This window comes from Hoplias malabaricus, chromosome Y (genome assembly GCF_029633855.1).
Source record: "Hoplias malabaricus isolate fHopMal1 chromosome Y, fHopMal1.hap1, whole genome shotgun sequence".
NCBI lineage: Eukaryota > Metazoa > Chordata > Actinopteri > Characiformes > Erythrinidae > Hoplias > Hoplias malabaricus.
In genome coordinates this window covers 51,886,092-51,908,656 of record NC_089820.1, presented here as the reverse complement: position 1 = coordinate 51,908,656, position 22,565 = coordinate 51,886,092, and the positions used below count along the sequence as shown (strand labels likewise).

Here is a 22,565-nt window from a genome sequence, read left to right as displayed (position 1 = left end):
GTGCTGTGTGATATATTGCACGTTTTTGGTTATTGTATTTAACTATTTAAATATCGATTTTTTTACTTTATTAAAGATTGAGCTGCAACCAAAATCATAACAGCGATCATTTCTATTATACATCATTTAGGGATTTTTTTTTTACCTGTCTGCTTCATTTTTTACAATACTGTGTAGATCTGTTGATCCCAGTTACTTCTTATTACTTTACAAGACTGAACAGTGCAAAGCAAGCACACGCAGGGTATTTAGCAGCAAACCATCACTAAGCAACAATATATTCATTGATTTATTTATACAAACATATCATATACACTGGGGAAAATATTTTGATATTAAAACACCCCCCAGCACTAATCTGTGGTGCTAGGCCCTTTGTTTCCTTAATGCATTAATATAAGACTTTCTTAGTAGAAAACAAAATATTTGCCCAAGTTATGAAGCTTGATATTAAGAATATGCATTGACTGTGCCCAATGTAAACATGATTTTAACTAGTGACATACAGTACTTTGCATGTGAAAGAAAGCCTGTATCTATGTAACTAATAGCATTTTCATGTTGTTAAAATGCCTATTGTTTATGCATTGCATTGTTTGTAAAGAAGTAACCCATTACAAATAATTAAGGTTTTCTTAGGTCATCAATATGCCCTTTATGCATTGTAGCTGCAAATTTCCTATCCAAGACTAAGTCTCCTTTCTTTTATAAAGTACCAGACAAAGCTGTGTAAGATGAAACAGCCCACTTTGCAAGTTATAGCCCAATAATTTAACTTAATAATAAAGGTATTATTTTTATAACTCCCTGACTATATTTAGTTTAATAAAAAAATTATAACACGATTTAAAGAAATCTTTTATAAAACATACATAATGCATCATGACTTATCAATAAAGTTTAACAAAACAACTGTTACTAAGCCATAAATTTCCTAAATTAGCTTATGTTGCACTGAATACGGGTGGCACAGTGGTGCAGCAGGTAGTGTTGCAGGCACATAGCAGGAGTTCAAGTCCCGCTCCAGGTGACTGTCTGTGAGGAGTTTGTTGTGTTCTCCCTGTGTCAGCGTGGGTGCTCCGGTTTCCTCCCATGTTCAAAAAACACACGTAGGTGGATTGGTGACTCAAAAGTATCCGTAGCTGTGAGTGTGTTTATGTCGCCCTGTGAAGGACTGGTGCCACCTCTCCGGAGTGTTCCTGCCGTGCACCCAATGATTCCAGGTAGGTTTCGGACCCACCGCGACCCTGAACTGGATAAACGCTTACAGATAATGAATGTACTGAATAATAGCTTGACACTGAATAAAAGGCACTGTCCCAGAATTAACCAGAAGCTTTGAGGGCTGGGGAATATGACTGGGGAGTAAAACAAAAACAAATTCTGCCCAGATTTGGGAACAGGCGATCATAAAGGTAAGGGATGTTTTCAGATTCTTATTGTGCAGTAAAATACGTAGCAATTCAATCGCAATTCTGCCTCAACTGTAGTCAATAGTATTCCACCTGCACACAGGATCTCCCCCATCTCAGAATGCAAAGGAGAGGAGAGAGGGATACATTTCTTGTTTTAGACATGATGTGCCAGCACATCATTTTCATGCTGCTGTCATTGGACAGCTCAACATCCTTGGATGAGAAAATCAAATGCCAGTTGTGTTACATTAGCTAATCTGGCTAATGTAGAACTTTTGGTAGGGAAGAGGAAGGGACATCTTGGGAGGCTGAGGCTGTGACATAACTGCAGGTCAAGTTGTCCCACAGTTATCATTCTGACCTACAACATATCACATATATATATATATATATAAAATTGTACTCACTGAGAACATAAAACCAAACCAAAAAAGCCCCAAAAACATGCATTATAGAATTTACCAGGAGAGGTAAATGTCTCACTGACCTCTTCTCAGGTAAAAATCAAATAACATTAGCTCTGCAATGACAAAACGTAGCTTTGAGCAGGCATTTTTTTGTATTCAGCTGAGAGGTTGTCTGAGGTGAAGGGTTGTCCCTAAAGTTTCATAAAAATTAGTTAGCCCAGTTCTATATTGGACACCTACTTATCCATCATTTCTGTTTCAGAGCAGGTACAGGGTTTAGCTGTCTCCATGCAAGGTCTTCCGGAGGATCCGGAGGCGGGACATGACCTCGTCCCAGTCCAGGTATGCCCCCTCCAGATGTCTTGGACTGCCCACCCGGGACAAGTAGCTCTTACGGCCATGCAGCAGGCGCCAGTTATCAAAGGTCACAAGGTCACCTGCACAGAGCAGACAATGACGTTTCAATTCAGTATCATATATATATACACCCAACAACCATAACATTTAAGCAATGTTGATTCTGTGTTCAATGAACATTTTATTAGTACTCTGCCCAGTAATATGTGGTAGATCATTGTTCATCTGTGGATGTGTGTGTGATCAACTGTCACGAAACCAAAGAAACCATTCCCCATTTTACTATATCACAGTATGATATAGGGCGGCATGGTTGTGCAGCAGGTAGTGTCGCAGTCACACAGCTCCAGGGACCTGGAGGTTGTGGGTTTGATTGCCGCTCCGGGTGACTGTCTGTAAAGAGTTCTCCCTGTGTCCACGTGGGTTTCCTCCGGGTGCCCCGGTTTTCTCCCACAGTCCAAAAATACACGTTGGTAGGTAGGTTGGAGACTCAAAAGTGTCTGTAGGTGTGAGTGTGTGTGTATTGCCCTGTGAAGGACTGGCGCCCCCTCCAGGGTGTATTCCCGCCTTGCGCCCAATGATTCCAGGTAGGCTCTGGAACCACCGCGACCCTGAACTGGATAAGCGCTTACAGATAATGAATGAATGAATGAACAATAATTTATCCTACACAAAAACTTCTGTAAAATATGCAATTAACAAACACTTAAACTGATTAAAAAAATTCTGCTTTTGACAGTATGAAAATTCATTAATTCATTCAATCGCCCATTCATTTCGGGTTCACGGTGGGTCCTACCTGGAGAGGGCGCCAGTCCTTCCCAGGGCAACACACACACACATTCACACCTATGGACACTTTCGCCAATCCACCTGCCAACGTGTTTTTCGACTGTGGGAGGAAACCCACGCGGACACAGGGAGAACACACTTAACACCTCACAGTCAGTCACCCGGAGCGGGGCTCGAACCCACAACCTCCAGGTCCCTGGAGCTGTGTGACTGAGACACTACCTGCTGCACCACCGTGCCACCCCAGTCTTAAAATTCAGCACTGTTAAAACAACTGGACAATTAAACAATTAAAACAGAATACAATTTTTTGGTTAACCACTGTAAGCAAAATTGATATCTGACTCACCAAGTTTCAATTTCACTAAAATATATGCATATGTGCAAATTTAGACATTTATTTCACCTCCGTGGCCGTAGATAAAAGTTTCATCTAGCCGAACTGAAAAGGCCTATAATACTCATCTGACCTTTTGTTTTGGCAGCTATTACTGTCAATGCTTCTCTGTTTTCCATTAAATATTGGCCCTTTAATCATTCAAATGGTGAAATGAACCGAAGCTTTTAAGTGTGCTGAAGTTTGTAACAAAAACAACACTGTGACAGATTGTGCATTACAAAGTTCAGTGTGTGTTACTGATCTGGAATCAGTATGTAGTAAATCCAGGGGCCAATAAGGGGGAATGATTGGTGCATTGTGCTGAAATATCTGACGGGGAGCAGGAAAAATTATTTCGAGAGCTGACCTGGCTCCATCCTGTAGGTGACCACGTTCTCTGGCTGGTTCATCAGTTCCACGAAGCTCTTCAAGGAGCAGTAGAATGGCTGGACCTGGTCCAGTGGCAGGTCCAGGACAGAGTCCCGTGTGGCATTGTTATAGTTTACTCTCGCCACACGGCCCTCACTGTCCACACTGTGCACAGAAAGATACAGACCATAAGATATGCCTTTAACTTAGATGCTTTAACAAGAGATGGCGCTGTTTTTACACAAATGCAGGTAGTGATTAGATGTATGTAGATGTAGTATGACACGGTAAAAAGGTATCAGATTCTCTTCTTCTACATTATTTCTACATTATACGAGTTTGTCTCACTCTATAATGTGGTTTTTGGACTGTACAGAGAAGTCGCAGTAGTCTGAGCCGGTGTCAGTGAAGTCCACTCGGAGGGAGGAAAGTGTGTTAAAGGCCTCAGGGTTCTCTCTCCTCAGTAGCTCAGCCATGTGAAAACCGTCCACAACTACACTCTCACCACCCTGCTCCGCTTGCTGCAGACAGTGCAGGAACTGGACCTGTAATATCACCCACAAACACACGAATGCTAAATACTGACATCACTACTCATGTAGTTTTGGTGTTATGTTTTAAATATTCAAGTATATTTACATCTTAAAGGCTAAGCACCACTTAATGGACCTCCATGAATATTTCACATTATTTTAGTTACTGACAGATATAAGTATGAATTTAAATGAAAATAGCAGCTTAATTTGCTTTAAAACTGACAATTTTATTAAATTGACGGAAAAACCCGAGCTCGCTACGGAAATTATTGATCGCAACCGTGACGTCACTGGTGGACAACAGCTGAACAACGCCGCGGTAAAACACCGTTATGACTGACTGTTATGACAGTATCTAGCTAAATAACCAACATTATTCATGACAATAGCCTAGCAATAAGCTAAACTCAAATGTAGAGGTACCGTTATTCTTGTAAATGTGATCGAAGTCGAACTCGAATTCATCCGACACTATAAACCTCCGTAATGCAGCTACGTAGCCGAGTATAATCTGAGCACCGAGTTTAGCGAGTCAAGCTAACGTTAACTAACACCAACTTAAACAGGCGAAGTGAGTGTCCTTACCCTGTTTACCTCCATGTTACAGAGGCTCTTGAACACCTTTCGTTGGTGTCCTTACATGCCCATATTGTTGGAAAAGCGCCAGTGAAATGAGCTACAGATAACGGAGTGAGCGGATGGTCCTTTCCAAAGTGCCCGTTTAAAGTGGACAAATTTAGTCCATATTCTGGATATTTTGGGATCTTTGGGCCATTTGTGCACAGAACATTGAACACGGTACATTGAATTATTGCAGCCAAAAACAACACACCTTTTCGTCATTTTGCATTAAATTAAGTGCGACTTCTAGAGTTGTTGTCCACCATCTACGTCACAGGCAAGACGCCTATTAGGGTTTCCGAACACCGTTGGGGGAGGGGGGGACCAACAGTTTTTAAACCTTATTCCTTCAATTAGTAAGAAATAACATGTTTTCTGACTATTAATAAACACAAGTTAGGAACTCAAATTCCACTGTATTTATTTGTTTGACACTTTCATATCGCTGGTGCTTAGCCTTTAAAGGGTTTTGATGTTCAAAACATATTTTAGGGATATACACCCTCTCAGCACTGTGCTGTTCAGTGGTGGAACTATGTTCCATAAAGTGGAACAAGCCTTGATTTCAGAGGAAAATTCATATAAGCATATAAGTGTCCTCTTGCAAATAGTGTACAAATATTTACTAAATAGCCATTCATGATCGGATTTTTCTTAAGAAAAAAATCTTAATCTTAAAATAAACCTTGAGTATTTCTTACAAATGCTTAAAAATGCTCACTGTTAACTAGGTTGTACTTCAGTAAACATGACTGGCTCTATCTTTGGAGCAGATATTATGAGTAAACAGTGCTGTGTATTAAGCTGAAGGTGCTTTTAGGAGCTTTTCTTACTCATCCAATAAATGCCAACTAAATGTGGGCACTAGCAGGCACTACTGTTGTTTACTCTTTACACTTTTCACTGTTGCCCTGTTAGGCAGTTCAATGCAATGCTCAGGTTATGTAACTGGACCTGGATACGTGCTTATGCATGCATAACTCTGTGTCTGTGTGTGTGTGTGTGTGTGTGTTAGGTGGGGAGTTTGTACACTCACCCCAGGAGGACGGTGCAGAGCAGGATAGTCCGTGTGCAGACTCAGTTTTCCTGATGTATAAGCTACATTATTGGCCATGGGCTTGTCCTGCACTTGCCATGTGTGTCTGGAGAATTAAATTAAAAGCAAGGGTTTAGAACAGGTGTCTTCAGACCACTTAAAGTTTACTGCGTCTCTATGAATTGTAGCGTACAAAGTCATAAAATGCTTACAGTGTTCGTGTAGCCACATGAGAGAATTTAGAAAACCGTAAGAAATTGCTGAAATGGATGTAACAGACATTTCTGTTATGACTACACTTAAAGTCAGGCAGTTGAAGGCTGGAATTCCGTCTTGTGATTACTACCGTATAATTTGACCCTCAGCATGATGGACAAACTCAGACTGTATTAGGAGCAGTCTGTTGAGAACCTTGGAGTACCATAAGGAAGTCATTAAAATGGTAAATAAGAAATATGAATGGCTGTATGGCTCCAAAAACGTTGGCTACTTCTCACAATTAAGGTAATGTTGCTTTTTATCTGCTGTGCTGTTCTGATTATAAACAGCTGTGGATGATTATGCACGCAACTACTCTTGCTTATGGAGGTCAGACACAGTGTCTTAAGTGCAAGCAACGTGAGTGAGTGATATGGCAGTGTGGCATGACGTATAAAAAAACTATGTCTGCACCAAAAGCTTCTAGTCAGTCCATTAAGTTTGAAAGCAAATCAAGAACTGACCAGCTGAAGACCTCACTTGAAATTGGTAAGTATCCAATACACGCTGTTTAACCAGTGTGTCTAAAAAGAACTACATGTCAGAAATAAATGTAGGGCATCCATCAAAAATGGCTGGTCACGTTTTGCACTGAGCCTTCTCAGAGGATTATAATGGGACCGTCCTGATTTGTGTGTTATCACTGGCATTGCTTGCAGCTTGCACATATTGTAATATTTTCAGGGTAACAAATTCTATGGTACTGTTGTATGTTACTGATTGTATACATCATGAAACCCCTTTCATATGTTCTGTTTAAGTAACCAGAAAATGCCATTTCCATCTCTTTTTGAAGTCCCACAGAAGTACTTTTCTTCATTTAGAAACCTAGCACTAAACTCAGTTTTTAGCTTCATAGATAAGTGAGCTATTGAACATTTATTAACTTTAAGCCGCACCTATAACCTAACAAACCACTGTAAAAATCCTTGAAGCAAAACCTAAGTTGGTCTCTCTTCTGGTAAAGATGAGAGACACAAGGGAAGAGAGAGTGAAGTCAGTAAAATACTTGACTGTTTCACGTTAGAGAAAGTCCAGACATGTCCTGGACTCTCCACCTGTTTTGCCATTGCTACCTCTCTCTGCAGTGGCTTGACAGCTGTTGAACGTTTGGTAACCAGTTCTGTGGGGCCAGAGGTTCAGGTATCATCTGAGGCTACTCTCCAGCCTGTGAGACACTGCCTCTCCTGCTTTCAGTTCAGCTGACAGTTACAGCCTGTAATGATGTCTGGAGGACATTAACGCAGTCTATAAGTGAAGCTAACAGTACATTTCAAGTGTTTCTGCTTCATCTCAATTGCTCTTACTCAGCTACTTCCAACTTCTTAATATGTTTTCTGTCATTTTTCTATATCTTGGGTCCTACCTTTGTTCTTTAGTTTAAGGAGAGGTCAGAGGCAGCAGGATTCATTTATGTGCAAGTGAATGTTGTTTGATTTGGCTCTGATTTATTCCATAAAATCAAGTTAACTACATTTGCCCTGTGAGTCATCTTTACAACACAAACTCCTTGGAAAAAACACTCGTTGGCTGAGTTTTCAATGTTGCTTCACACTAAACTGACACATCCGGTATTTGGAGGACTGGGGAATGTGTGCAGAAAAGGCAACAAACAGTAACATTAAAATTGTTTTTCCCCTAAGACTCCTTTAGAAACTGAAGCTCTTTACCCATAGAACGTGAGCCGGAGGTACCCAATCCTCTGACTGAGCCGAGCCACCTGACCCTGCTCCACTGGCGCCCCTTTCAAATAGACGATGCCGACACGCCTCAGAGTAATGAGCCACTCCAGAGCAGCCTTATCGTTCAGGAGGACCTCCTCAAAGTCTAGTGTGGGGATCTGCAGACTTGAATCCCAGAAATCTCGTTCTGAAACAACACAGAAACACAAATGCATCTCACTGCTATGATAATCAAAGTTACTTTTACCTAATCAATGGAGTCCTAGTTGTGTGTGAGCATGGAACTAATAACAGTACACATGAACACCCCCCCCCCCCCCACCATCATTAATTTATAAGTAAAAGCACCTTTATAGAGTTTAAAATAAAAATATTAAGCTCTATATGAAAAAGCATTAGAGAATGCAATCCAAGGCTGAGCTGCTTTTTACTCCTTTGATAGACACTTAAAGTAGATGCTTTGCAGTAACGTATTTATTGAATAATAAATAACGTGTTTAATGAAATTCTTGTATTGCAGTGTACTCCTACACACAGCATACATCATAAAGAGCATGGTGGGAGCAACAAAGGACAGTGGTATTACACATATGAGATCTGTATTACAATAAATTAGTTACATAAATAAATAATTAAATTAAATTTAAGTGATTTAAAAATTATTCTTCCAGTTGAATTTAAAGGGAGGAACGTTATATGGCTGATAGACTATGAAAAATGCAGTTCCAGTTCTTTGTGCAGGCACATATGCCTGTGTTGAGAAATCATTTGGAAACTATGCACCGACAACTAAAAGGCAGCTTCAGTAAAAACACGTGTTTGGGGATGTAAAAAAATACATACTGCAGGAGTTTGAGGAGTGTGTCTGACATTTTCACTCCAGCCAGCGAGTGGTATTTTGGGTCCTACAAACATTTTATCGACTGTAATATGATTGGAAATATCATTACACTTAATGTTCTGGACCGTTCATAACACTTCAACCTGGTGGAGCTGTGTTTCCGTCATAAAAAGCAGCCAAAACAGTTATGTTTAAAGATACAGCACAAGTTCTTTTCTTTTTTTTATGAGAAGTAACATGAAGTAAACTGTGAAACATACAATAAGCTGTAGCCAAAGCCTCTGACTGGTTTGTACACCACTGGGAAAAAAGGCCACTCTTTATTTATTTAACTTCTGGTAAAATGGTCATATTCAATTTAGTCCTTCAGTTTACTTTCAGTTCATTCATGTGGAATTCAGGTTTTTCAGTTTTCCAAAACCTATTTTTCTGTTTAGTCTGTCATGTTTCAGTCTTTTTCAACTTTAATAGGGATGGAAAATGTGAACGGTCTAAACTCTTCTTATCTGTGATAAGACAAATCTCTGGTCCTTTCCTGTAGAAACTGTCCCTCTGTCTGTCTCTGACTGTCTGTATCTTTTGTGTCTGGCCAGAGAGACGAGTGTGATAACTACACACAGCAGACATGAGCTAAAATAACACACATAATGGAAATTTGGACACATCCCAGTTTGCAAGTCATTTTTACTTAATTGAGAGCGTGTGTGTGTGTGTGTGTTGAAGAGAAGAGCCAGAACATGGTGGTCAGACTGTGTGTGAGAGCAGCGGCAGTAGTGTGTGGTTCAGGATGGACGTATGTGGAAAAAACCCCAGCAGATATTTCAGTTGGCTCTTCTAACTGTTTCCACCACTCTGTGTGTGTGTGTGTGAGAGAGAGAGAGAGAGAAATAGACTGAGACACTGAGACAGCACGAAAGAGAGCAATCAGACTAACTTTAGATTTATGCCTTGTTGCTTCACTCTGTTAATGCTGGCAGTTTGGACATTTTTGACTGTTTTCCTTTTTCATAAGCACACCTCTTGCCATGATAATTTTCTTGTAAACATCATTAGAGGCCTGTTTATAACAAGAGTAGAGACCAGATCTCATCCAGGATACTTCCAGAGTAACAGATGTAAACATGTACCCAGGAGTACACCCTAAAAACACTTTTTCAAAAGTAAAAGGAACAGTTCTATACAGAAAAGTGGACAAGTGGTTTTCAGGGAACTTGGCTTGTAACCAGAAGGTTGCTGGTTAAATCCTCAGAGCCGTCATGACCGAAGTGCCCTTGAGCAAGGCACCTAATCCCCAACTGTTCCCCAACTGCTCTGGGCTTGTGTGCTCACTGCCCACTAGTGTTTACTAGTGTGTGTGTAAACATGTGTTTCACAGCATGGTTTGGGTCAAATGCGGAGAACAAGTTCTTCTGTGTGCAAGCACAGTGGCCAATACCTTGATTCTAATTATAATTGTTATTTACGACAATGGGAAACCTGCTGTGAATATCTTTTGCAAAGATGCTTTGTAAGTAAAGACAAAGTTAAAATGTGCTAATGTGATATGTTTTACTTAGATGTAAATCATGGAATTTGATATGTGCTAAGATTTTATGCTGCAATACACCCAGGAAGTATGCAGAATGTCATACTTCTCAATAATCCAATAATTCACAAGTGGCATGCAGTGGTTCCCATCTCAGAATTCACTTCCACAAGACATTTAAAAAAACAAAACAAAAAAAAATAAAACATGTTTTTTGAAAACCACTCAGACTTATGTTTTATAGTAGATTCTTTCCAGTAGTAGGATAATTCTTTCAGCCATGTGTTCAAATATGGTCCATTTGTATCGTTCCAGAACACACTAATCAGTGGCGATTGCTCTAAGACTGCAAGGGAAGCTCAGCTTCCCCTAAAATGTCAAAAAATAAGTGATCAAATATATTCTGTTATGTGTACATGTCATTGAATAAATATGCACTACAACGCGCTCAACTTTTGTTCAGAATCAGCTTCTTATCACTGGTAAAGACGCGGCTTTCCTCTCAATCATTCCCGTAGCTTCACAGTGTTTTAAAGTTCAATAGTGAAGCAGCGAAGTGCAGCGAAACGAGACGAGCCATTGGATAAATGCGGGGCTTTGTCCCGCCCATCGGACGCTCAGAGTCTCTGGGGGTCTATGGGGCAGTGGGCTGGCCTCGGCTGGCCCGGACGCTCAGCTTCTGCATGATGATTGGATGATCTGTCTAAGGCTGAATCCCTTTCAGCGAATCAGCGATCCTTTGGTGTAAAGATCCGTGGGAGCACAGGCGGACACACTTCACATGGGCCAAGGCCGTTTAAGCAGCCTAGCTCTGCTGGCCATTGAGAGGACACTAGTCAAGGGTAGAATTTACGTATAAATAAACCGACATATTTTATGATGTAGGCCGAAATTGAGCTTCCCCTCCTTGAAAGACCAGCATCCACCACTGACACTAATCATATGTTTAACATAATTAAACAGGAGTCTAACAGTTTGCCTTCGTTTTGCACGAGTAGCAGGGCCTCTGAAAAAAAGAACACTTACAAAATTAAATAAATCCCCATTTTTTTCTACATATAGCAGAAATGCATAGGGAAGCTTTTGGTAATTTCCTGTAGGTACAAATATTAAGCATGAAGACTACACATATTGCACTAGTGTAGATTAGCAAGTGATCCCTGCATTTGTGGTATTATGTGAAAATACATCATGATAATTTTAAAGAGAATACTGTCAGCTGTTAATACACATTATGTAAACATTTATGGTGTATAATAACAGAAAAAGGGCTCAAAATCAATACAGTATAGAACAAATGTTTAAAAATAAATACATTCATTAAAAATATGAATATGAAGTTTGAGTTTATTGCGGTCAGAAAACAGAACCTTGCATCTCAATTTTTTGTCATTATTTATTATGTCACATAATCAGAAAATGCCAATTGCCATCTCCCTGAAACATACACTTTAATAGTCTCACAATAATGATCACATATCCATGTCCATTATAGTGATCTATACAGAGAATCTTTTTGGAATAGCAGGTGATATATATATGAGAGAGCGAGAGAGCGCGAGAGAGAGGGAGCACAAGTGGTCCCAGGGTAAGAAGGTTCAGACGGTGCTACTCTGTAAAACTCTTATTGCCATGTAATGTCACTCAGGATTCTCTCTCACACCGACACACATTTGCAGCTAGGATTTCCTGGCAGAGCCCACTGTGGCCTCTGAGCCAGGCAATATTCTCACTTTCACATAGTTTCCAGCTGGTCTTCAGAGATATAATACATCACTGAATCTGAAAGATCATTACTGCCCTTTAACTCATATTACAAAAAAAGTGAGAGACAGGAAAGTGTACGCACCATTTGTTAACAGCTTTTTATTTCTTTCAATATGTTATTAGGTTTTTATAGCCATTTTATGAACCTGTGTTTTTTTATTGTGAGAAACAAATGATAATTTGGTATGTGTCAAAAATTAACTGAAACTAAAATAAAAATAAAAGTCCATTTCCAATGAGGGATAAACCTGTAAATCCATATTCATTCTCAGTTCCTGTGTTGGTTAGTGTACATGCCTAATACAAGTATAGAAAATGTAAAAAGTCCTTTACAGAGGCTTTTCATGTTCTTTTTGCTGGATTTCCCATGTTTTTTTCTGCTGCAGTAATGTGGTTGGAAGCTCAGGTTGCTGGCAGCTGTACATAGTTCTTGTCAAACTGAGCTCCTACTGAGATGTTTCAAAGCAGCCAACACAAGTGCAGTGTGTTCATGATGGAAAACGGAATTCCATTAAAAACAATTACCGCAATTAATTTCCTCATGCACTTTGTACACAAAAGTCCAGAAGTAAGTCAATTTAGTCAATTCAAGCTCACGTTCTAAGAATTTGAGTAAACTCTAGTGGTTTCACAATGCAGCAATGTACCCTGAAGGGTCAGTTTTCACAGAGTCTTTGGAAAATGTAATTGTCTTTAACTTTTATATGTGCCGCCTTTACAGAGCAATGGTGTCCTTTCCATTTACTGTGCTGTGCCTCCATTTGAAGGGCTAGCTGAGGTGTAATCTTATTTCATATTATTTTCCACAGGTGATTAAGCTGACATACAGGCAAAACAAAGACAACACATTAAGTAGAGCAAGCAAAGACCTGCCCTTCTAACCCCCTAGGATTGTTCATAATCATTCTATGGTCATTAGACACTATCTGAAAATCTGAGTCATTAGTACGATAAAGATCTTTATTGTCGAGCAGTGTTTTTTCCAGCCTGCGTGTAACTCAGCAGCAGATATCATCACCATGAAAGGTTTATCACCAAATCTCGGTTTAGCTGTTGGAAGTTCCTATTGTCTCCACTGCCAGACATTGCACAGAATCATACACAGACACACAATGTAGTGTGCCTGTGGATATACATGACATGATTACAAACACTGCTGTATATGTAAGAGATTTTGGTGCAAACAGAACAAAGTTAGGTCCCGTGCTCAAAGATGAGGCTAAGCATTGGCTAAAATCATTTTAATTTTTTAAGGGTCACAATATGCAAATAACCCTAATCCACAGCCAAAAAAGGCATTTTGTCTCTAATGAAACTGTGATTTCCGAAAGCCACAGACAAATTCTTAACATTAACTGTCTATGCTGCATTTCATTCATGCACAATTCATAAAGTCACAGAACAAGTACCAATTTTTGTGTAATAAATCACGAGCTGCTCTTTCAGAAATCAAATGTCAGCGGCTTGCATCTCTAAGCAGCAAATTACTAGCCTTCTTGGACGTACCAGACTGTTTTCATGTTCGCTAATACTCAGCAAACCTCTACTGTCTCATTTTACATTAAGTGGTAATAAGAGTTCTAAAGAGGTTTCCAGGAGACGTTTTGCTTCCCACACAACCCAAAGACAGTAGTAGGTTAGCTGTCGTAACAGAACATTAGCTCGCTAACAGCTGAAGATGCCATTGAGATGCCTTTGGCTTCACTTTAAACAAATACAAAAACAAACACCAAGTCTTTGTTTAGATACTCAACTCAGACAGCAGGTACAAAGGGCAAAAGCCCTTTCTGGAAAAGACAAATGCCACATCGCTGCCTGGGACAGAAAGCATTAGGAGACGCATGACTGACTCCGGAATAATTTATCTCTGGCAGACAGCTTAAAAGGGGTTTACGAGGGAGATGCCTTAACAAGGGCCAGAGGCTGACCTCATGGGCTATGTGCTTGTTTACGAACAAGGTTGGAAACATGCACCTTTGGGTTATGAGCTTAGAAGCATGTGTTTAGGATACAGCCTACAGCAGGACAAGCTCGGTGAAAGAGATTTTGTTGCCTGTGTTTACAACCATGCATAACTGGAATTGTTTGTTACCATTTACAGAGGATTCTTTAAATGCTTCTACAACAAATGAGGGGTATTTTTAAAGGCATGGATGAATCTGGAGCCATGTTATACTTAATTATAAAGCCTCAAATTTCCATTTGCTGTACTTTACAAATTTGCAACTCTTTCGTAACACTCAATAAATTACAATAACAATGTATAAAATGTGTATCATCCAGTGGCGAAACCTACAGAGGCCTATTCTTTGATTTGACCTGAAAATATGCAACTGCTTTTTCATTTTTGATTAAATTAAACACAGTCAGTTTTGAAATAAATGTCTTCTTTAGGGGGCTAATTAATATCCAATCTGAATATTTCCGGATAGATACAGCTATTGCAGAGTTCTGACACTGGAAAGGACTTCAGGCACTGGACAAAACCTTACACGTTACATTAACTACAAAACACATCCAAGACATTACAGAGTCATTGACCAACCAGATTTTGATTTACAATAGTTTGTACTGATTTTCTTTACAAAAATAAAAGTGGCAATCAAGTCTGATACATTCATACATTGTCTATAAGCTCTTATCCAGTTCAGGGTCGCGTTGGGTCCAGAGCCTACCTGGAATCATTGGGCACAAGGTGGGAACATTGGGAAAGTCGCCAATCCACCAACCAACATGTGTTTTTGGACTGTGGGAGGAAACTGGAGCACCCGGAGGAAACCCACCAACCCACCACCCGGAGGAAATACACCAACTCCTCACAGACAGTCACCCGGAGCGGGAATCGAACCCACAACCTCCAGTTCTCTGGAGCTGTGTGACTGCGACACTACCTGCTGCACCCTGTGCTGCCCGAAACTGATATATATATATATATATATATATATATACACACAGAATCTATATCACAATATATATATATACAGAATCTATATCACAGATTAAGGATTAAGAATAACAGATTCTTTGTTTTAGACATTCTAGGTATTTAAAAAAAGGTTTATGTCCGTGTTGCTCATGATTTCTTGCTGATTTTAAATTTAAATTTTTTTTAAGCCTCATTCACAGTAAACCAATGAAGCTACAGAACACCAGCAATTCTGTTCTGGCTCGACTCACTCAGGTCATGTGACGCCATGCTGTGATTTCAGAGCCGTTAGCCCTAAGTACAGACGCATGTGGGTTTGAGCAGAGCTCATCAGAGTGCTCTCTTTCAGTTCTCTAAATCTCTATTCCATATGGCAGGAAGCGGAGAGACAATTTCCACTTAGGAGTGGATGTTTAAGATACATTGGATATGTCTCCTTCAGCCTTGGGCTTGACTGTTTAGAAACAGCAGCCACATTTTACTGCTCTGCTGACAACAGTTATTACTCCTGAATAAATCTATTCATACATCAAAATAATTTACTATGAATAAAAATGTAAGCTTCTAATTATAATACTAAACTAGATTTCTCAGTCAATTCACCCTGGAAAGAAGTCTTGGAAAGTACAAATAAAACTACATATTCAAATCATTAAGGCAGGCTCTGAGCAGGCCTGGTCTGTTTGAATGAGATGAAAGAAATACCCACAAAAATCCAGCACCGATTCATGATAGCAGGATGTTAGGAAATGCATTGGCTCTGACTAAAATCTCGCTTTTAAAAAGGTATATTTACTGAGGGAATTTATTACATGTCTTGACCTGAATGAAAGAGACTCACATAGACAAACATTCATTTCTACACAGATACGTAACTATTATCTGGGAAGACACAGGAGACTTAATCCAGTCCTGAAGACTTGCATCCCACCCAAAAGCTAAACTGATTCCAGATATTTTTCCTCCCTTTTCTTAACAGGGGAAGGAATTTTTCAGCATGGACCTAAGGAAGGTCTAATTAAATCCAGAATGCAGGCGAGCTGCAAGAGAGGCCGCACATGTTCCAGCTCTCATCTGGGTAAAGTGCTCCCAGTGCTCCTGAGCTGGCAGGACACCCAAGAACAAAACTCCAAACACTGAAGCATCCAACAAAACACACTGAACCTGGACCTCAAACAATTCATTCTAGAGTCTATAGTGTTACCAATATGCACATAGACATTTTTAAAACAAATGAAGCAATAGTTGCATTGTTCTGTTTGCCCACGTGCCCTTGATAACAAAGTGCTATGACAGGTTATGATTAAACAAAAGGAATCATTTTTATGACCTGTTCAGGGTCCAAGAAAAGATGAAAGTAATAATAGTTCTCAGAGAAATAGAATAAATTAATAAGCACACTGGCATTTCTATCACTGAAAAGGATAAACATCCAGTAAACATATTTATCAGAGGCAGAACTGGTTAGTGAGTAAGTGTTCTTTTATCAAACTATCCTCAATTATTCATAAAAAGGATGAGAATAGCGAGCAAATTTCCTGGGAACTATACAAGATCTTGAGCAGGTGAATCGACATGTCAGTCTTAACATGATTTTGACTCTGGCTTGTGATCATATTTAGCCCCATCAAATTTAATTACTGTACATTCATTCATTCATTATCTGTAACCCTTATCCAGTTCATCATCTCATTTGGGCGCAAGGCAGGAATACACCCTGGAGGGGGCACTAGTCCTTCACGGGGCAACACACACTCACACATTCACTCACACACTCACACCTACGGACACTTTTGAGTCGCCAATCCACCTACCAACGTGTGTTTTTGGACTCTCTCAGTAATAATATATGGTAGAGGTACATTATTGTCACAAAAGGTACAAACTGTGTAAATGTATCTTTAAAAAGGTACAACAGTGGTTTATAGTCAACTTGTGTTCCTTAAAGGGACAAACCATTGTTATCTCCAGAAGGATCCATTAATATTTGTAAGATTTAATTATAGAACTGTTTAAAATAAAAAATAATAAATGACATTTCTAACGTGCTTTTCAATAACACAAAGACACAAATCACAGCAGGAATAACAGCATGCGTCAGCCTGAGATAGGCTTCAGGAAACACAGTGGATATAGGCAACAGAAAACAGGTATGTTTTAAGGTTGGTATAATGATAGAGAGGTAGAATGTTGAATTTCTCAAAGGAGGGAGTTCCAAAGGTGTGGAGCAAGTCTGGAGAAGGCTCAATCACCAAGACTTGCAGGTTGGAAGGAGGGATGTTTGGTCCAGGAGATGAATCTACAGGTGATTCATGATTTTTAAAATCTACAGTTATGACAACATAGGGTTTAATTATGCTCCCTAACTAAAAGGTACTAAACATGTGCCCTTAAGGTACCGCTACACAGTTTTTCTGACAGTCTAAAATTCACCTGTAATAGGGCATGTATCAAACGAGTTAGAGAAACTCACCTGGCAGTGTGACACTGATAGCGCAGAGTAAAAAACACTGTAATTAGAGGATTATTTAGCAAATTATATGCTATAAAGCAGGCCTCGTCTGCAACAAGAAGTGCTAGTTTTTACAATAAGAATGACTCACCATTAAGGAAGAGCTCCTCTTGTCTTGCCTGTCTTGCCTCAGGTGAGAAACACCTTTTCTTCAGCCAGTCAGCCTCAAACTCACTTCTGTGTTGATCTGGCCATGTCACAGAAACCTACACAGGTAAATTTAACACATTTATAACAGTTTTAAGTAAACTCAATATTCTGTTGTTTTTCTAGTCATGTGTTATCCTTTGAACAAGCAGAATTAGAACTGGATGAATTTCCACCAAGCTTTTCTCTATTAAAGCGCTCAGGAAGGAAGTATTTACCGTTCAGGTTTAAGGTTGTTTTGTTTCCAAACAGGTAATTAAGGCTTTCATTTATTACCACAGGCAATTCATAAAGCTTTTATAAAGGCTCAGACAAGTGCTCAGCCCAGAGCTTAACTAACACAAAATAAAGGGAGTGTGTACCACAAAAGAAAAAACACACATAGAATGGGAACTGCTCTCTTTGCAAGGTTAAGGGAATCCACTTGACTTTGTGCTCACAGGTATTATGCTTTGTCTCTAAATATGTGAGATTTGAGCTGGAGTTTGCTGGAAAATCATCAGCTGTGGTGCGCTAAACCACAATGTCTGTTAGCACACAGGTGTTGAATAAATGTACTGTATATGTACCATTGGGGGTACCACCACAGTGACAGTTTGTCTGAGGGTGTATGTCATCATAACTTTGTTCTTTAATAGGCTTAGATGGACGTATTGAGTAATGGTTGTTTATTGAAGCCCTAGTGGTGTGGCAGTGTAATTGCAGAGCAACACAGGCACCAATGCAGAAGTATAAAGGCTCACAGTGATGTTAGCTCTGCGTCGAATCAATGCAGAAGTGTAAATTGGCTTTTACCGAGCATCAACAGCTAGAGAACAAGATCATTAGAGAAACAATTTGGCCACTTTAAGCTTGTGCTTTAACAGATGAACCTAAACATTCAATAAACATTTTAATCACACTTATTTGTATGTGAATGTATTGTGACTGGTTTAAAGACAACATTTATTCTCTACTCCTACCTTGTTGTTGTCTGTGAGCACTTGGCCCACTCCGGTGTGCACATCAAGGTCAGTGAGTAGAAGACTCCGAGCCTGTGCTGAATGCAGGGTACACAGAGGGCACTGGCAGTTATCCCTAAGCCAGGTGAATGGATATAAACTACAACTTCCATCATCCCACTCCACCTGCAGCAGTTTCTCATGGTCCAGTGCCCTTGCCTGCCTCACTCCAACACTTCCACCAACAGCAGGGAGAGGAGCAGCTGCAAGTGTCTGATGACCAAAACGATGCACCGTAGCTGGCCTGGACACACAACTTGCTCCTTTTAGCATCTGGAGAGCCCCCCTGGAGGCAGTGCGTGCTAGACTGGACAACATCCTGGACCTGGAGAACCTGTAGTGTGGTGAGTAGCAGTGTGAAGCAAACTGTCTTTCTGGTGACACATAAAAAAGTGGTTACATAAATACTTTGCAGCCATATTTATTATGACCATATACATTTATGACACCTTTGGAACAAGATGTAATCTGTATATTTCCTGCATCAGAATGTTACTCATTTGAGGAAACAACTGACCCAGCTGATAAGAGTTCATGTTTGTGAAGTAGACTTCTGCCAAAAGATAAAGTTATCAAAATAAGCCAAAAGTCAAATGATAACATGACACTACTGCGTGTGAAACTGGGCAGCGCACTGGCACAACAGGTGGTGTACCTATCAGACAGCTTCAGGGTTCTGGGGTTGTGGGTTTGACCCCTGCCTCAGGTGACTGCTTGTGAGGGTTTTGGGGTGTTCCCTCACAGTCCTAAAACCCTGGCTGGCAGGTGGATTAGTTATTCAAAACTGTGCACTGGTGTGAGTGTGCAAGTGACTGTGTGAGCTTGTGATGCTCTGAGATGGACTGGCTCTCCCATCCAGAGTGTGTTCCTGTCTCGTGTCCAGTGATACCAGGTAGGCTTTCGACTCACCATGACCCTGAACAGGATAAAGTGGTTGCAGTGATTTTACGAATGAATGAATGTATAAAAGAACGAACGAGTGTGATCGCTTGTAAAAGTTTCGATGAGCTCAGGGCGGCACGGTGGCGCAGCAGGTAGTGTCGCAGTCACACAGCTCCAGGGGCCTGGAGGTTGTGGGTTTGATTCCCGCTCCGGGTGACTGTCCGTGAGGAGTTTGGTGTGTTCTCCCTGTGTCCGCGTGGGTTTCCTCCGGGTGCTCCGGTTTCCTCCCACAGTCCAAAAACACACGTTGGTAGGTGGATTGGCGACTCAAAAGTGACCGTAGGTGCGAGTGTGTGTGTGTGTTGCCCTGTAAAGGACTGGCGCCCCCTCCAGGGTGTGTTCCTGCCTTGCGCCCAATAATTCCAGGTAGGCTCTGGCCCCACGGTGACCCTGAATTGAATAAGCGCTTAGAGATAATGGATGGATGGATTAATGAGCTCAGATCAGATAACACATATCACCATTAGCCCTAAATATACCAGTCACTTCACACCAAGACATATGCTCCATCAACATCATCAGTAGCCAAATGTAAAGCAGACATAGTCCACACATGTTTGCACAACTTTAATTAAAAATGTGACATTGGCTTGATCCACATTGCATTTTTATCCACAACTACACATTAAAACATGCAAATAAATAAAGTGTGACAAAGACAGCTCTGGATTACTCCTCCCCGTCGAGGACATGTTCAGCTGTTTTCTTTTTGCCTAGAGGCGGTGTTCTGATGAGTTGTGCTACCTTGTCAAAATGTGCTGCCAGAGTGTACTTTGATATGTTATAATGATACTTTGATGCTTAAATAAAACAGTATGTGAGACTCTGTTAAGCTATATGTAGTGTATCAGAAAACGCTGCCTACAGAAGTATAAGTAGGAGATATGCACAGCCTAAATCCCCTTATTAAAGAAATGATAATTACGGTGATAAGAAATGCTTTTATAGTTTTTTTTTTCGCCGTGTACAGTTTTGGAACATTAAAGCATATAATAACAGTAAACAAAGATTATGTAATGCAGCGGAGAAAAACAGATTTATCACGTAAAACTAGATCTGAGCATGCGCAGAGCTGCCACACTTTGACATGCGACTGTATATGGGTCCAGTACCAAATCTGTGACCACGGCTACACCAGCGCCATGACGTCACTCTGACGTTAGAGCGCAGATGGATGCCCGCGGCTGCATGAATGGCGCGCGCCCAGAAGTGGGTGAAAGGTGACAGCCCCTCCCTCCTCTCAGTAAGAATCTGAATCAGGGGTTAGTTGAGCGCTTCTGTTTTAAAGGTCTTAATCCTTCATTTTATGTGTCAAACAACTGTAGCCATGCGTTGTGACCCGGATGAGCGTTATGTAAATAGTAAAATATGTTTTTTTTAGTTATTTATATAGAAGCTAACCGGTTAGCCTCCTGACACTAAGAGCGCTCTGGGTGTCTGTGAGAGAGCGAGACAGAGTAAACAATAACACCGAGGACTAAAATCAGCTTGTGTTCTGCGTGTGCGCTCGGTCAGCGCTCCATGAACGGGTAAAGAGAGGATAAAAAGGCTGTACACAGTGTGTGCAGAGAGGCGAACTTACCGGCGGCACTGCAGAGAGCTGGAGGTGGTGTTATTGGTACCGAGCGCTTACAATCGAAAGGAGCGGAACAGCGGAGTGTGAGAAGCTGAGAGAGGAAGTAGGGGAAAGGTCACAGCGCCGTGGCCTCAAAAATAAAAGGTTACAGTCAGTGTGCGCTCTGCCTCTCACTGAAAGTGAAACGTTGGTCATGTCGAGGCCATTATTAAACGTGTCCCTTTAAGACAAATCCACTCAAAGTCTCCATCCGGTCAAAATGTGCCCCTAAAACCCAATATCTGTTCATCACAATTTATATGTAAATGTTATGTCCAAGAAAATAAAAATCACCTAATGCCATAAAATGGCATAGTGTAGGCTACACCTTTATTTAGCACTAATGCAGCTATGAATAGAATAAAATAGGAATGTGTGATTTGTTAATTACAATAAGGCTTTGTTTAATTGTTAAGTTACGAAGAAAAGATTTCCAAATTGTTGTCACTGACCAAATGGACAGTATTTTGTAAATATAATAAAATGTATAGTCTGATGTCTGCCACACTCCCCAAAATAATTTGGAACTAATTTAAGAAAAAGTGAATTACAAAAATGACTGTAATTTTATGCAAAAGCACAATAACACTATTTTTAAAATATCTTGTTTTATTTAAACTACTTTATTGTCATTATGTCTTGCAAACATTCAGTGTTTTGGGTAGCTGCAGTGTTGTAATTCACATGAAGAAACTAGTCTTTATATAGCTGTGCCAAGCCAGTGACCTTTTATTTTGGTATAATGTAATGGTTTCATATTTTATTTCAGTTTGCTTAGAAGATAACAGCATGGTCGGTTTTTATCTCTCTCTCTCTCTCTCTCTCTCTCTCTCTCTCTCTCTCTCTCTCGTGTCTCACTGTGACCACTAACAAGTTCTGTTTCCACATTTGCCCTACAACACATTTATGGGGGAAACACCCAGTCTTTCCAGGGAAAGGGAGAACAACTCTTTAGCAGCTGTTATGATGACTGCATTCCCATGTTCTGATCTGATGCATGTGCACCTGTGTGAGCTTACAGAACGGCACAGTTGCAGCTGCTTTCTCTTCGTGTCTCTCTATGAAATCCCACATTTTCATGTATGCATCATAAACTGATTTGCAAAAGTGCTGCTGTGAAATCCCTGTCTGTCGTTCGTTCTCTAATTTAATACGTCTTCTCAGGCTTTGGCTGTAATCTCTTTTCTTTGAAGGAACTGGTTGTTCTGAGAAGCTTGACGTGTGTTAGAGATTTTACAGAGGAAACAAATGTGTAGTTTTTAAAGTGCTCAAATAAGGGGAGGGGAGCGGAATTCAGGGGGCAGTTTTGAGCAGTTTGAAATAAACTTTGACTGGTCACACTGAAAGTGTAATGCTGATGAGTTTGAATGAGATCTCTAGGTTTTTTGAAATTATGTTTCATTCATTCATTATCTGTAACCCTTATCCAGTTCAGGG

General features: G+C 40.3%; 1 protein-coding gene across 1 annotated transcript; it reads right to left on the bottom strand.

Moving 5' to 3' along the window:
• Positions 1-1,263: 1,263 nt before the first annotated feature.
• Positions 1,264-21,175, bottom strand: LOC136677869 (gamma-butyrobetaine dioxygenase-like). Its single transcript, XM_066655563.1, has 8 exons — positions 21,096-21,175; positions 18,533-18,945; positions 17,515-17,629; positions 7,841-8,039; positions 5,913-6,018; positions 4,068-4,264; positions 3,718-3,884; positions 1,264-2,259 (listed from the first exon to the last, which is right to left on the bottom strand). The coding sequence occupies exons 2-8, from the start codon at positions 18,887-18,889 to the stop codon at positions 2,099-2,101; spliced, it is 1,302 nt and encodes a 433-aa protein (XP_066511660.1). The 5' UTR covers positions 18,890-18,945; positions 21,096-21,175; the 3' UTR covers positions 1,264-2,098.
• Between the last annotated feature and the right edge of the window lie 1,390 nt (positions 21,176-22,565).

Excerpts from the sequence above, each read along its gene's own strand:
- LOC136677869 (XM_066655563.1), bottom strand. The coding sequence starts at position 18,889 with ATGTTGTCCAGTCTAGCACGCACTGCCTCCAGGGGGGCTCTCCAGATG. Across the intron at positions 3,885-4,067 it reads TCCAAAAACCACATTATAGA|TGTGGACAGTGAGGGCCGTG; the intron begins GTGAGACAAACT and ends TTCTGTGCACAG. Across the intron at positions 2,260-3,717 it reads CACCTACAGGATGGAGCCAG|GTGACCTTGTGACCTTTGAT; the intron begins GTCAGCTCTCGA and ends TGCTCTGTGCAG.